The sequence below is a fragment of the Psammomys obesus genome, unplaced genomic scaffold (assembly GCF_907164565.1).
Source record: "Psammomys obesus unplaced genomic scaffold, mPsaObe1.curated_primary_1811, whole genome shotgun sequence".
In the NCBI taxonomy this organism is placed as follows: domain Eukaryota; kingdom Metazoa; phylum Chordata; class Mammalia; order Rodentia; family Muridae; genus Psammomys; species Psammomys obesus.
In genome coordinates, this window is record NW_026596064.1 from 17,120,985 (window position 1) to 17,136,275 (window position 15,291).

The 15,291-nt window shown below is 40.1% G+C and overlaps 1 protein-coding gene across 1 annotated transcript; it reads right to left on the reverse strand.

Annotated features, from left to right (window-relative positions):
* Nucleotides 1–10,238: 10,238 nt before the first annotated feature.
* On the reverse strand, nt 10,239–14,447 carry Tex55 (testis expressed 55). The gene is made up of 3 exons (XM_055625239.1): nt 13,608–14,447; nt 12,672–12,818; nt 10,239–10,307 (listed from the first exon to the last, which is right to left on the reverse strand). The coding sequence occupies exons 1-3, from the start codon at nt 14,445–14,447 to the stop codon at nt 10,239–10,241; spliced, it is 1,056 nt and encodes a 351-aa protein (XP_055481214.1).
* Between the last annotated feature and the right edge of the window lie 844 nt (nt 14,448–15,291).

Below are 15,291 nucleotides of genomic sequence, written 5' to 3' on the forward strand. Positions count from 1 at the left end.
TCCTTACTGATCTAAAGGTTGGACTCACATCAATTTTGGGTTTATGTAAGGAGAGATGATGTCACTGCTCTAAAAATGCCAACCAATCTCCTAAAAAAGTGGGACTTCCATAGGAGAACTGATGTCAAAGGGAATTTTGGCTTAAGAGATATGCTCTGTTGGTCAATGTAAAAACTCAAAATTAGGCTGGGAGAAAAACATGCAAACTGCATGCCTCCCACATCAAAAAACTTTTAAATGCTGACTAAATTAAGGTGTCATATTGCTCTGGCAGTTGGCTTATCCTTTTGAATGAGAGACAGTTTCACAGGTGATAGACGTCGGTCATGCCTGATGCAAAAAAGACACAGGGGGCTTACAGATGGTAAAGTGCATGTTAGCCTACTTAAGTCCTAAAAACTCAAAAATTACAATTCATATATTTATAAAAGGCAAAACTGTCCATCCCATATAAAAAAAGAGCAAACCAAGAAGAGCCACAACCAATGTAAAAACCCAGGTCTGAGATGCCTAGGGTATGCTTAAAGGTAAAATGGCATTTACATAAAGTTTGGCTGTAAAGGCATAACTGCCCATTTCATATCTAAAAAGGGAGAGGACAAAAACAGCTACAACATACATAAAAACCCAGGCTTAAACCTCTTAACAGGTACACTATGCCTACGGTATGCTTAAACTCTAAATTAAAAAGCAGTTTATATACAGTTGACCTAAAACATGCCTCTTCTATTGCTCAAGGCACAGGCTTGTCTCTCTAAAGGGGGGAGGGGTCTCCTCTCCAGAGATAGGTACAGCTTGGCCTAATACAACAGGTGCCCCAAGAGCCCAAGGAGGACATTTTGATGTATACAACCTTGTTTTGATTTCAACATGATAATGATTGTATGTTCAAGGATAATGCTAACTAATATTGCTGATCCCGCTACATGGGAATAGCTCTGAAACTGACTGGGACATGGATGTATATGAAGAGCCAATAATTCTTCTTGGCTACAGAATCCCCATGACAAGTACACGCCATCTTTTAGTATGGCATGAATAAAGATTTACAGACGTCTTTCTTCTGCTCATACAAAGAGCAGAGAGCCATCCTTAATCGATCTGTGCATCCTGCACATCTCATACGTTTACAATCTTAGAACTGTATAATGCTTATGAGAAATTACGTATTTTCAGAACCAAAGAACCAGACACCAATGGTGCTAGGTCAAACCTGACAGGACTCATCCTCTCAGCATGCTGAGACGTTGACACTTCTGTTCCAGCATTCTGCACGTTCCAGCTTCAACTGCTTCAGTTGCTGTTCTTCATCAAAGCCTGCTCCCAACAGAGCTTCAAAGAAAGGTACTGGTCTCAATTGGTCCAGCATTTCAGACTGCTTCAAACAGGACTTCTATTAAGCCTGAAATTTCTCAACAATTAGAGACCGGACCACAAATGTTATTGCTAGCTTGCTTAACCATTTTTTCCCCCAATTTCCTTTGGGCCAAATAGGATTGCTTTACCCCCAAAATTAGCTAGAAGTAATCTATGAGATCGATGCCCCATTTCCCTTAAGAGGGGTTGGGTAGGTTTGGTTATTTTCTTGGCCTGTAAATATTTATTGTCATTGCGAGAGGGCGATAAGTTATTAATGGTCTCATTCAGAGAGAAAATGAGGTTAGATTTAGCAATTTCTCTCTTCTGTTTTTTCTTTCTTTGATAAGGGAAAAAGGGGTTGAAAAGAAAGAAAGGAATACAGGAATATTTTATAGGAATAATAAGACAAAAGGTAGATTATTGAATCTACTGAACTTAAGGTTTTATTTGTTATTCTCAAATAAGGTTATTTTTAACTCATTGGTATGGGATTTTGTATATTGATGCAAAAACAAGTCTATTTTTGATACATTGTATAAATTTTAGCATATTGATAAAAATTTAAGGTTCACTTTCAATACTTTTAAATTAGTGTTGCAAACTATTTAGGATATTAGGTAATGCAAGCTAATTTGTAGTTAATCAACTCATAGTTATGTAAGATACTAGTCTAATTTATCACCAAAATATACATTGAAGGCTTAACACATAGATATGATTCTATAGATATATATGTTATATAAAGATAGATAAGTCTTCAGTAACCTCAGAGACCTACAGAATATGGCATTTAAAAATGTTTTTATTATTTTGAGGATTCTTTGACAATGAGACATATCATCTCCTGGCAGCACCCAGCCTACCTCAAAGAAGATGATGAGCATCAAAGAACCTCCTTATGGAGATGGCTTCAAATGTGGCAAACCAGTCACCTGGGTAAAAAAAAAAAAAGAAAAAAAAATTGCCTTTGCTTCCCAACAGACAGAATTTTGTCTAAAATGGGTAAGCTCAAATGCAGGACAAGTCGACTGCTGAATTCTGCCAAGACAGGGTAAGCAAGTCCTAAATAGTTCCTGTGTCACGTGTATGGCTGTCAAATACACTGAGCCACAAGGCTGAAGATGATACTCCAATGTTATGGAGAGTTTTGGGTGGCTGTTCAGGCAGCAAATCGTCTCTGTCAATTTTTTGTTTTTTGAAAGCTGCTAGCACTCACTTCCTATTTATTCAAGTGATTAATTTTATTCCTTCTCAAGTCTCTGAAGGGACTGAAGACCAGATAATCATAATAATACCAATAGCTTAGTTGCTTAGGAAGTGAAAAGATGTCTTAGGTCTAGATAGATGATTTTTGGTTAATAGATACAAACTGTAAAAATAACTTAGGTACAAAACTTTAGACCTTTATAAGTAGGATATTTTTTTAAGGTTTCGAAATGTATTTAAATTAGATATTATGTGTAATAGTCTTACCTAATTGTTTTTGTAATTGTTTCATAATTATTCTTACTGTATAAAAATGGCCTTTTTAGTTAGACAGAAAAGGGGAATTGTTGGAGGTTGGTCTAATACTAATCACTGCCTCTCATTGATCTGCTTACTGCCCACCAGATACGCCCATCCTTGTTTGCGTAGACCTGCCTAAAACATTATACCTAATTGGTTCATTGAATGGCCCTATACCTGGGCAGGGCAGAATGGGGTAGGCGTGGCTAAGGTTCCTGGGCTTTTGGGTTCAAAAGAGAATGATGGGAGAGGGACAGAAGGTAGAGAGGAGGAGAGAGCACGCCATGACGGGGTAGTGTGGAGAGAAAACCAGTTTGCCTGAGAGAAAGGACTCCAATGATGGCGTGAAAAGGCCCAGATGAAGAATACAAGGAAGTGCCATGGGATTGGTAGTCCAGTTGAGGAGGATTAAGGTAGATGGCATTGGATGGGGGCTGGGAGATGGATTTTGAGGTTATGGAGACAGTGTAAGTGAAATATCTGCCCTGCCCAAGGTAAATAAGGCAATTATAAATCTTAAAGGTGTCTGTGTCTTAGTATTTGTGATAGCAGGTTAAATAATACTGCTGTGATAATCTTAGGGATAATAATAAACATTATATAGCCGACACCCTTATTTTTATTTACTAAAACAGTTTTCCACACAGTTTCTGACTGGAATTTTGTGAGTAGCTTAGAGCCCCACGAGAGTCTCATGTCCTTTGAGAGGCAGAGAACAGTCACGAGTGTTTATTTGTCCTTTTTCTAGTTCAGGCTTTGCAGGAGTAAGTATTGAAATGTCCACAAATAGGTAGCCGTATGCACATATGTATTTGTGTGATCACCCAGAGAGATCTATAATTGTTACGTGAAATTTGCCCTGTACATTCTGACTTAAAGATTAAGAACACGTTCAGGCAATGTTGCCACCAATCTACTGAAAACAGATTTTCAAGTGGGAGCAGAGCCCAGTACTAACACACGAATGGACTTAAACCATGCTGGAGCGAGGTTCGTCTTCAGATGTTTCGCCTTTCATCTCTTTCCCTGATCATTTCTTGCACCTAAGGAGAATAAAAAAAAAAAAAAAAAGGAAAACTTTTCCACTTGGAATTTTGACCTACTTAGAATTACCACAGCTCATGGGGGTTAAATATGTAGAAGTTTAAAATACAGAAGTCCTTGGGCTGAGCAGGATCAAATGACTTAACACTTCATACATTAAGGATATATGGTGTAATCTCTAGATGAACCATTATGAAATAGAGATGCAAAAGCTGAAGAGTTGGCTCAGTGCTGAAAAGCCCAGCTCTCCTCTCCCAGAGGACTTGCGTCTGGGAGCTCACAACTGCCTATAGCTACAGCTCCTGGAGCCCTCTTCTGGCCTCGGTGGGCACCTGCACCTATGTGAACTTGCCCACACCCAGACCCCACTCACCAGCACAATTAAAAACAAACCATAAAACATTTAAATTGTTTGGGCAGGTATGTGCTGCATGTATCTGTCAAAAGTTATTTTAAGATCTTTACTGTGTCTCTCTGCAGTATGAAGAGGGAAACTTATGCAAATTATAGTTAGGAAATGTGTCAGTACTGGTTCAGTAATTAAAACAAAACATACCACAAAACGAAATCTTAATAATGGAGGAAATTAGCAAAGAGGGCATAGGGGTGGGATTAAGAAGGTAAATAACTCATCATACTTTGCTCCTTTTTTTTTTTTTTTTACATAGAAAGTGTCTTAAAACAAACTACATTATTTTAAAAATATTCCACTAAGGAATAAAAATATAAAGAGTATCAATTCTAAGGTGACAAAGGGGAAAATGAAGTGATATAAAAAAAAAAACTAAGAATAAAACAGAACAGGTAAAACAAATAGCATATGGAAAACGAGATCCAAATTAAACGAATCTCTGAAGACAACATGATAGCTGAAAGCTTGCTGTACACTATTTATAAAAAGGTGAAACTCAGAGATACCCTGTTTGTAGGAAATATGGCAAAAATTTTGTGACTGAGGAAGTTTAAAAATTGTACAGGTGAAAGGATGCATCATTTAATCATTAACAAAAACAGATCTAATAGAATAATGTTACAAAGAGGCAGAGGTCATGATACACCTCTTCAAGGTAAAGATTTCAGTGATCAGAAGGATATAACAATTCTAATTTCATGTGCACCTAACAGCTTCGTCATCAGCACCATATGCACACAGCTGAAACTCATAGAACAACTGGAGACAGCCAATCACAACCATGTTGGGAGGGTCAAAAGTCATGAGCACGCTGGTACAATGTGGTGTAATATTTACACTACTTCCTAAAAATTGCAAAGGAAACTTCTTTCCAACTCCAAATGATTTATTCACCATAATTAACCATATGCTATGTCATAAAGAAAGTCAAGACATTTCAAATACTTGACATCATCCAGAGTGTCCATTAACAAAGTGGGATTGATTTAAAAACCAGAGACAGTCATGAACTCCAATACCTAACAATTAATAGAAATAATCCAATGTCAAAAATAATAAGGAAGAAATCATAATTAAAATTAGCAACCATTTTGAAGTAAACAAAATAACACAATTCACATTTCTGTGATAAAACTTTAAATGAATATTTTTGTCCAAAAGGAAGTTTTGCTTTTATGTAGGAATAAACACTCAAAGAATTTAAGTAGTTGCTACATATTATGGACAAAGCACAAGCCCTATCCTCTAAGACACACACAAACAACAACAACAACAACAAACAATCACACAAACAAAACCCCCCAGAAAAACCAAACTTTTTGGTTTTGAACCTACAACTACTTGCAAATTCTAGGATTAAGCAAAGGCAGTCCATGACAAGGTGGAAGTATTCAACTCTATTTTTCAACTTAAAGTCAATAGAAATAATAGTCCAGGGGAATCTAGTCTCTCTGCAGTGAAGTAGCCTGCTCAACTATGTCCAGATGCTGAAGAGGGAATAGGAGCTGTACATGAGAGAAGATTCCTTCATTGGGCTTACATACCCTGTGCCTGTCTGACCCCAGAAACATAGACTCACCGGACAGGTTCAAAGTAGTGTAGGCAGTGCTTGAACGTTTGATCTGAGATATGATGTCAATCACAAAAGACAAGATAGAACTCATGGCTTGACTCTAAGGATGTTACTGGCCAACAGAAACCCCAACATTCACCAAAGGACTAGAGTCAAACTCAGTCTGCATGCTATGTTTACACCGTTCAAGACTGTCTAAATGCTCTTACAGACTACTTAAAAAAATTCCATCCACCTTAAGCAAAGGTAATTAATAGCTATTGATTCAGTGATGACCTTATTATTTATCAAAACAAGGCCTTTAAGGTTGTCTTTGTCCAGGAAATAAAAATACACCAAAAAGAAACCAAACCAAACCAAACCAAACTAAACCAAACCAAACCAAAACAACAGTAATAAAAATCATCAGAAGTAGAAAATATCAAAAAGACCAAATATAATTTACTTTTCCCTCCTGCTGTTGCTCAAATTATGTGTGTGCATACACACACATTCATCCATGAGAACATGGGCATTTTGGGTGTCTCAGAGCGCATGTGGAAGACAGGGGATAAACTGGCTCATCAGTAGTCTTCATCTTCCACCTTGTTAGAGACAGGGTCTCTGTTGTTTTCTGCTCAGTGTAGCAGTGTACCTTGCCGTGAGTGTCTGCTGAGAATTCTCTCTCTGCCTCCTATATTCCTGTAGGAACACTGAAGTTAAAAATGCTCCCCATTAGGCTTTTATATGGATTTTGAATTCAGGCCATCATGTTTATGCAAATACTTTTTGCCCACTGAACTGTCTGCTCAGCCCCCAAGTAGAAATTTAATCACTGAAAATTGATTAAAAAAAAAAAATCACTGCTGGGTAAAGGGCTTGCCGTGCAGGCATGAGGAGCTGAATTTGGTCCCCAGCACCTACACACAGGCTGGGAGTGAGAACGTGCTTAGAATTTCAGTGCTGGGGAAATAGAGACAGGAGAAGCCCTTAGGCCAAAGGTTCTCAAGATCCCCTTGGTTCATTGAATAACCCTTTCACAGGGGTCACCTAAGACCACCTGAAAACACAGATATTTACATCTTCACTCATAATAGTCTCAAATTTACAGTTATGAAGTAGCAACAAAAAAATAATTTTATGGTTGGGGTCACCACAACATGAGGAACTGTATCAAAGGGCTGCAGCATTGAGAAGGTTGAGAACCGCTGTCTTAGGCTCACATGACATCCAGCCTATCCTGATTGGCTAATAAGATGGACAGTTCCTGAGGAATGATGTCTGAGGCTGACCTCTGGTCTCCACATGCTTACACATACACACACACATGCACACGCATGTGGACGCCGCCACACAAATGAGCTTGCATACATACACATTATATGTGCTAGAGAGAGAGAGAGAGAGAGAGAGAGAGAGAGAGAGAGAGAGAGGTGACAAAACCATGAACAGAGCTTCAGGAATCTGCAGACTATCAGAAGGTTTAACAAAGGTAATGTGAGTTTCAAAAAAAGAAGGAAAATAAAACATACAAAACAAAACAACCCAGCCCCCCCAAGAGAACAGGACAGAAAAATGGTGAAGAAGACATGGCAGAGAACTTCCAGAATTTGGTAAAAGACTCTTGCATAGTGTGGAGTCCCAGTTTATCCTCCTGAAGTAAATTCCAACGTGCATCCCCCAAACCCCTCTGTGTACCAGAGAATAAAATGATGGGCTGAAGGCAGCCGAAGAAAACAGTGTATACGGGAGATAGAATTTGGGTGACTGAGATTTTCAGAACTCCCCAGGGTCAGAAGGTAGCAGAAGCACGCTTTTAAAGATCTGAGCAAAAAGCAAATACAATGTTCAGCAAAAATGTCTTAAAGGAATCAAAGTGGTAGACTTTTCTGATGAACGAAAACTATGAGAACATATGGCCAGAGGCACTGTAATGCTAACACCACACAAGAGAAGGCTTTCACCCTGGGCGGGGTTGGGGGTGGGGAATGGTTCAGAGAGACACTGGGACATTTTCCAAAAGGCCACAGAAAGAAATGGAGCATTCTTTCTTTTTCTTCCTACTCTTCTTCCAGCCTTTCTCATAGACTTAACCCAATGGAGAAACAGGAGACAAGCTCTCTGTAGGGTGGAGAAGCGAGAAAGAGGGATGTGAAGAATCAAAGAGAAGACATGCAATATATACAATGAGACAAGGGAGGCAAAGAGCAGGATTGGAAAGGTCAAATGACTGACTATTTGCAAATGATGTGCTTGCGTCAGCAGAAACCCTTAATCCTTCAACACATACATCCGTAGAATCAGTCAGGTTCAGTGAGGCTAATGACCACAACAGCAAAAATATTGTATTTCTACTTGCTGGCTAGTTAGATCCTGAAATTCTAAAAGTTTCTATGAATAGTAGCACCAAAACTAAATGCCCATGAGTAAAGCCACCAAAACACATGTGTAACATGAATGCAAATAGTAAATGTACCGAGAGAGGTTAAGACCTACACAAATGGCAAACACTCATTTTAAAGCTGTCACTTCTCACCAAATAAAAACCCAGTTGAGCGCCAAAGCAACCACAGCAAAAACCTCACTAGCGTGGTCGTTCTCAACCTGTGGGTTTGTAACCCCTTTTGTGGCTCACATATCAGATATCCTGCATTTTAGATATTTACCTTATGATTCATGATGGTAACAAATTACAGTTATAAAGTAGCAAGGAAATAATTTTATGGTTGGGGTCAACACAACATGGGAAACTTATGAAAGGGTCACAGCATTAGGAAGGTTGAGAATCACTGCACTAGTGTGTGTTTGCGTGTAAATGGAGGTATATGCATTTGTGTAACTTGACGAATAATTCTTAGAACTAATATGGAAATTAGTTCTAATATGGTCCAAGAGGGTCAAAGATATGTTCAAAGAAGAAAAAAAGTGGGCATGCTTTCTCTACTAGGTACAGAGTCATTCCAGCCATAATAATTGTCTTATTTTGAAACAATTCTAGATAGATATGCTGGGTGATTGAAATACAGATCAGCGTGCAAATTACGGCCTTTACTAAAAGACGGTGGTTTCTGGATGAATGAAAAAAGTGAATCTTTGCATAATCTTATATTGTATACAAACTGATGAAGATTATGGACATAGATGTGAAAGATAACAAGCAAACAAACCCTGCTTCATTATACACACACACACATACACACATGCACACACACACACACACACACTCTGTAAAATAATGTAGAAAATCATAATCAAATGTGAGTGAAACTTCTAACATAAAACAGTGGAAGTATTAATCATAAAGAAAAATATTGCTATATTTGATATTAAATTTAAGAATTTCTGCAGATCAAAAAAAGATAAGAGCTAGAAGGCGAGACAGAGGGTAGAAGGATGTAAGAACGGAAATGTGATTAAGCAAACACTTGGGACCAGAGCGTATAGAAACCTGCTGCTAATGAGTAAGACATGAAGCAATATTATAGAAAAATAAGTGTTTGAAAACGGCTAGATGGAAAAACATGCACTTGCCTGTTAGCTAGGAAAAGGCAAGAGGACACAGCAAATTTTACAGCCTGCTTACCTCAACAGCCAAGGCTAAATACAGTGACAGCAGTGAGCGGCAAAGCTATCCAGCTACTGGGGGAAAGGGGTTGCAAACTGGCACACTCACGCTAGAGAAGGACACAATTCGCTTGAGGCTAAGCAAATACACGCTCTACAATCTAGGGCTTAAAGGATACAGCCAGGAGAAACGTGCCACGCAAAGCCGCGGGTGGGAAGGCTTTTAGCCACATGTTTTGTGATAGCTCCAAATTGGAAATAAGCTACATGCCCGTGAAAAAGAGAATGGGTTGGCCACAGCGTTCTACGCGATGAATAACACGTATGTAATTTTGAGCAAAAGAGAAAGACAAAAGCAATACTGACTGCAGATGGTTCAGTTCAAGGAGCCCACGGGTCTCAACAGCAGTGTTTCACCACTGATCACCAGTAAAATTTCAAAGAAAAGCGAGCACGTTATTATAAAGGTCAAAAACAAGCAGTTCCTTTGTGGGAAGTCTGTGAAGCTGGGGATGATGGTCTTTTTCAGTTTGAGAGAGAGAGAGAGTCTCGCTACGAAGCCCTTGCTGGCCTTGGGCTCACAGAGAACTGCTCGCCTTTGCCTCCCAAGGACTGGCACTAAAGATGCGAGCCACCATACCTAGCTTTATTCTATACTTTAGTAAAAACTCTTGAGGGGAAGCTGCAGGTCCGTTTCCTTCCTGATGACTTGCAGCTGTTCGTGTTTTGCTTTGGTCATCTGGCTGCGCATGTCTGTTTCCAACCATGAGACCAGAAGGAGGATCGTTTCGCTCTCCCACTTCATACCTGGCCCAGCATGAAATCCAGGGGGTCATCAGGCTTTTCATAGACTAGGTTTTCAGTGATCTGCTGAGAGAAACACAATGCACCATGCTTTGGTTCTGAGATGTTTGCAGTTAGCTCCCCTCTACCCTAGGATATCTCATAGCCCTTCTAAAGATGTTCACAGGTCTCCTAACATCTTACTTTCTTTTTCAAATGATTTATTATTAATGTGCATTGGTGTTTTGCCTGCATGTATGTCTGTGTGTGAGGGTGTCAGATCTTAGAGTTACAGACAGTGGTGAGCTGCCATGTGGGTGCTGGGATTTGAACCTGGGTCCTCTGGAAGAGCAGTCAATGCCCTTGAACTGCCGAGCCATCTCTCTAGCCCTCTTACTTTATTTGGATGAAATCAGGCAAATTAAGATAAAAAACTGGTGAGATAAAAATTTAATAATAAGTAATATTTTGGGCTATTTCCAAGACCAAAGAGGTGGTGAGAAAGTTTGGAAGTGTTTTGAGAACCGTGGTATTGGCTAGATGATCAATTACCAAATTAATCACTTGAAAAAGAATCAAACAATGGCCTTTTAAATAGGAATAGAAAACATGGGGGGCTTAACGTACAGTCTTCTGAGATGCTTGGCTTTACAACGTGACAATTATGTTTAGTTTTAGTATTAAGTGGGAAAGGAAATATCAGGTCTTTGAGGCTGACTTTCATACTTTTTGCTGTTATTGAAAAGCTCAAACTGTTAGCATAATCAGGAACTGCCAATCAGGTTAATTTTCAGAAATGACACATTCAAATATGCTTAATGTACCTGCTGTCCCTCAATGAGGTATCCAATCTAGACTTGAAAATTTTAATTTAATTACTTGATCAACTAATTATATAGTGCTGGAGATTACAGTGTGTACGTGAGGCAAGCATCTTTTCACTGCGCTACAAACCAGCCTCTTCAGGTATGTTTTTATTGAACAATATACAGACTTGATAATTTATTTTCCTTAAAACTACACTGCATCAAAGGCATTAGTTCTTCTTTAATTTGAAAAATTATAAAATGGTTATTTTTTTTAAAAAAATTTAAATGTATCATCAGTATGTGCATTTTTATGTGTGTACCTTGGTATGTGTACAGAGGTTAGAGATCAAGCTTCATGGAGTTCGTTCTCTACTTCCACCTTTACATGGGCTTGGGGGGCGTTGAACTCAGCTCATTTGGCTTTTCAGATCAGAAGGCAAGGGCTTTTCACCAACTGAGCTTTCTTGCCTGCCCCCAAGCTCTGCCTTCTATTTCGTAATTTAGCAACCCCTCCTTCTCTTTAGCCATTACTAGTTCTTTGATTAAAGACAGAAACTAGCCACTTGTGCTCTCCCAATCAAAGAGCATTTTAAGAAGGAAACATCATAAAACAGGGCTAATGAAATAGGTATTTTTTAAATCCTCGTGAGGAATCTGAAAGCCATGGATGTCAAGCCATGGCCCCCAGTTCACAAAGATGTGAATGATGGTGCTGACAGATGTCCCTATCCCAGTGGACGTCAACTTTTCCTCACGCTGTGACCCTTTCACACAGTTCCTTGTGTTGTGATGACCCCCAACCATAAAGTTACTCTCATTGCCGCTTCATCACTGTGGTTTTGCTGTTGTTATGAATCATAACGTATGATTCATACCTTGTTAGGAATCTGTGCTTTCTGTTGGTCTTAGGTGAGCCTTGTGGAAGAGTCTTTTGACCCCCACAGGGTTGCTAACAACAGGTTGAGAACCAATGCTCTGTACCCTAATTTAAACTTTTCTAGTTTGGATGCTTCCTTTGGAAGCAAACTACTCTAATGTTACACCTGTCTAAAACAGTTACTCCAGACATACACTGTTATAGATGGGCACATGTGTCTCTTGTTAAGTAATAGTAATATAAAAAAAATTTACCCGGTGAACAAAAACCTCACCCCGATTATAGCTATGATAATCTCTCATAGTTCCACACTGCTCAAGAAATATCTTTAAAGAAAAGTTCTACTTTACACCCTGGGATCTATGAAATTTATGAATTCAGGAAGCAGAAGGAATTTGTAATTCTACCATTTTCTTCTAAAGAATGTCGCTCTTAAGCAGGCCTTAGATCTCCTTTAGAAGACCCTGGTTTAGAAAGCCCCTTAGTTTCCATTTTCGCTCATTTTTTTTTTCTTACAAACTTATTTAAAGCCAAAACTTTAACTATTGGCCAGATTCTTTTCCAGCAACCATCGTACATAGTCTCCAATGTTTTTGATGGGCGCAACACCACGGCATCATTTTCTTGGTGTTTCTTATCCATTCCTTTTAAAATTTCTGAAATAGGCTGTGCTCCTTCACCCAGCCCCCACCCTTTTCAGCAAATTTCTTCTACCACTTTCAAGGCCCATCATCAGGAAGAAAGGTTCAGAGTTAAGAGCTTTACCTGGAATATCTGAAGAATGTTGTGCTTTTCCATGTATCGGAGCGCAATTTGATAAGGATCTTCATAAACGATGGGAGGGAACCGCCTCCTGCTAGCTTGGCTGTATCTTTGAAAACCCTTTCTTTGCTCAAATTCTTCGTAAGCATCCTGGAATTGAAATATTACCCTAAGCATTTTTTTAAAAATATATCTGAAATTAATAGCATTTTTTTTGCTGCTATCAAATGGGATCTAGATTTGATGAAATTTAATATCAAGAATTAAGATTTAACACCAAGAATTAAGGAAGATACACCTGTGCTACTTTCATCTCCTGTGTGTGTGTGTGTGTGTGTGTGTGTGTGTGTGTGTGTATGTATGTGTATGTATGTGTGTGAGAGAGAGAGAGACCAATGACCTTAAAGGTTCCTTACAAAAGATGGGTCAAAAGTTATTTATGGAAGCACTGGGAGCTTTTCAGTGGTTATACTACTGAAGAAAATATATCTGTCACCCAAACCACTAACTGCCTGTAGGTTCTCAGGGCCAGTTCTTGGGGAGACCCATCTCATCTGTAAACACTATAAAGCACCTCAACATTTGGAGGGAGGGTATCTTCCTCTCTTTCAAATACTTGCTCTCACACAGAGAACTCTGAATTCCCTTGCTATGGTAGGAACCCAGGCTTTGAAACAATCTAGTGGGGCAGAATTAGTAGTAGAAAACGGGAAACTCTGGCTTCCTAAATCCTGGTTCACTGATCCTTCCTGAGTGGCCTGAGGATAATCAGGAGGCCCTGAAGCCTATGGGTCGCCTAGAAGCTGCAAGTTACATGGATTTATTTCTCATCTCCAAATTAGCACGAATCTTTCTATCTGGTGATCTTGTTTCCAACCCCACAGGTCCTATCTTGGCCTCCAACCTCCCAGGCAAGTATCAGCTGTCCCTTTTACCTACAGTAGTGTTTTCTGTGCCTTGAACTGTTTCTTGATTGGAGAAATAGTATGTTTTGCTTGTAATGTGGGGCAGTTTTTCACGTGAGAACTGGAAGTCAGTGGCTATTTCAGACTCAGGTGGGAAGACTTGGACCGTGGCTGAACTTTCTGTTTTCCCTGTTGAAGCTCTGGATCGGAGTTCTATTTGACTCTCTTCAAATGTGCAAGGCTGTATTTTTTGGTCCGCTTCATTGTTGTCAAAGGTTTCAGATAATGAACCCTGGGCAAAGGGTTTGTAGTATGAGTCAGCCTCGTTTTCTGTTGCACGTCCCATACGGGCATAGTCTGCTTCCTTATCCTCACGAAACCTACGTTGAACAGGAAAGTCTTCAGCCTCGTAATCATCTGTGCTGTATGGTTGGCTCTTCCCTGACATTCTAGAGTCAGTTTGGTAGGATGAACTCTGGTCAGTCTGCTCAGAAGCTCTCTTACTAGTTGGCAAAGACATTCCAACCTCTATCTCCTCACGGACTTTCCCCTCAAGTTTCCTGGGTATTTGCTGACTAGGTGGCTCAGATATTTTATGGTCAACTTGCTGAGATGCTTTTATCTCAGCACTGCTAGGTGATCTGTGGTCCATCAGTTCTTCGGAAGCTCCTTGGTCAGTCTGTCCAGACCTTGTGTTAGCAGCTTGGCTGGGTGCCTTGTCGCCAGTTGGCTCAGGTTGTTCATCCTCAGGATGTTTGGAACCTCTGTGAGCAGCCTGTCCTGCTTCTCCCTGGGTCTTCTGGTTATCTGGGGATTGGGCTATGTTTTCCTGGTTGAAGGATCCATCTGGAGCCTCTCCTGGAGGTTCATCCATTTTCTGCTGCGCCTCTGACTGGCCTTGTTGCCAGGCACTGTGGGTGGGGCCTGGGCTTGATTGTCCAGGTAACCTTGCATGAGCTTGTGATTCTGTCGGGGCTTTGTTCTGCCTCTGCTGAGCAGGATATCTGGCTGATGACTGGGCAACAATCACTCTCAAAAAGGAAGACTAGTTGTGGGCTACTGCAGTGGGAGCAGGAGCTGGAAGACCGTCTCCTGAGAGGAGGTAAGTCCCCTAGACAGGCAATCTGGATCCTCCATCACCGCCTAGCAAGGAGGCCTCATGGTTTTCACTGGTGCCTAGAGCTGTTTCTCTTCTTGCACTGTTCTCTGTTTGTTTTGTTCTCTTTTCCTGGCAGGTTCAGGCACAGCAGGGACTAGGTTCTCTCAGAAACCACTCTTTGAACTCTTCCCTCAGACAACATGAAGGTCCACCATACCTGAGAGGATAGGTTCATTTTGCCATTAAATTAAATTCTCACCGCTTTGGTGTCTAGCTTTGCCTTGTCACAGTTGTGCTGTGTGGCGTGTGAGGCACTTTCTTGCTGACTTAGAATGTGTGATCCATGGCCGGGAGAACAGCAGGAAGACCTAGTAAGAGTAAGTTCAAAAGCCATGCAGTCCAGCGGTCTCACAGCTAAAACAGCGTTAATGGGAGAAGGCTAAACCAGAGTTCCAGAAAGGAAGAAAACAAAGTGTGGCCACATAGTAGAAGAAATAGTTTGACAAACAAGAGAATTCGCACTTGGTAGTGGTGGCCAGTGGCCAACAAGTTTTAAGATTTGTACCCCTTCTCTAAAAATAACGCATGTGTGAGATCAGGCAATCTATTACCATAAGGT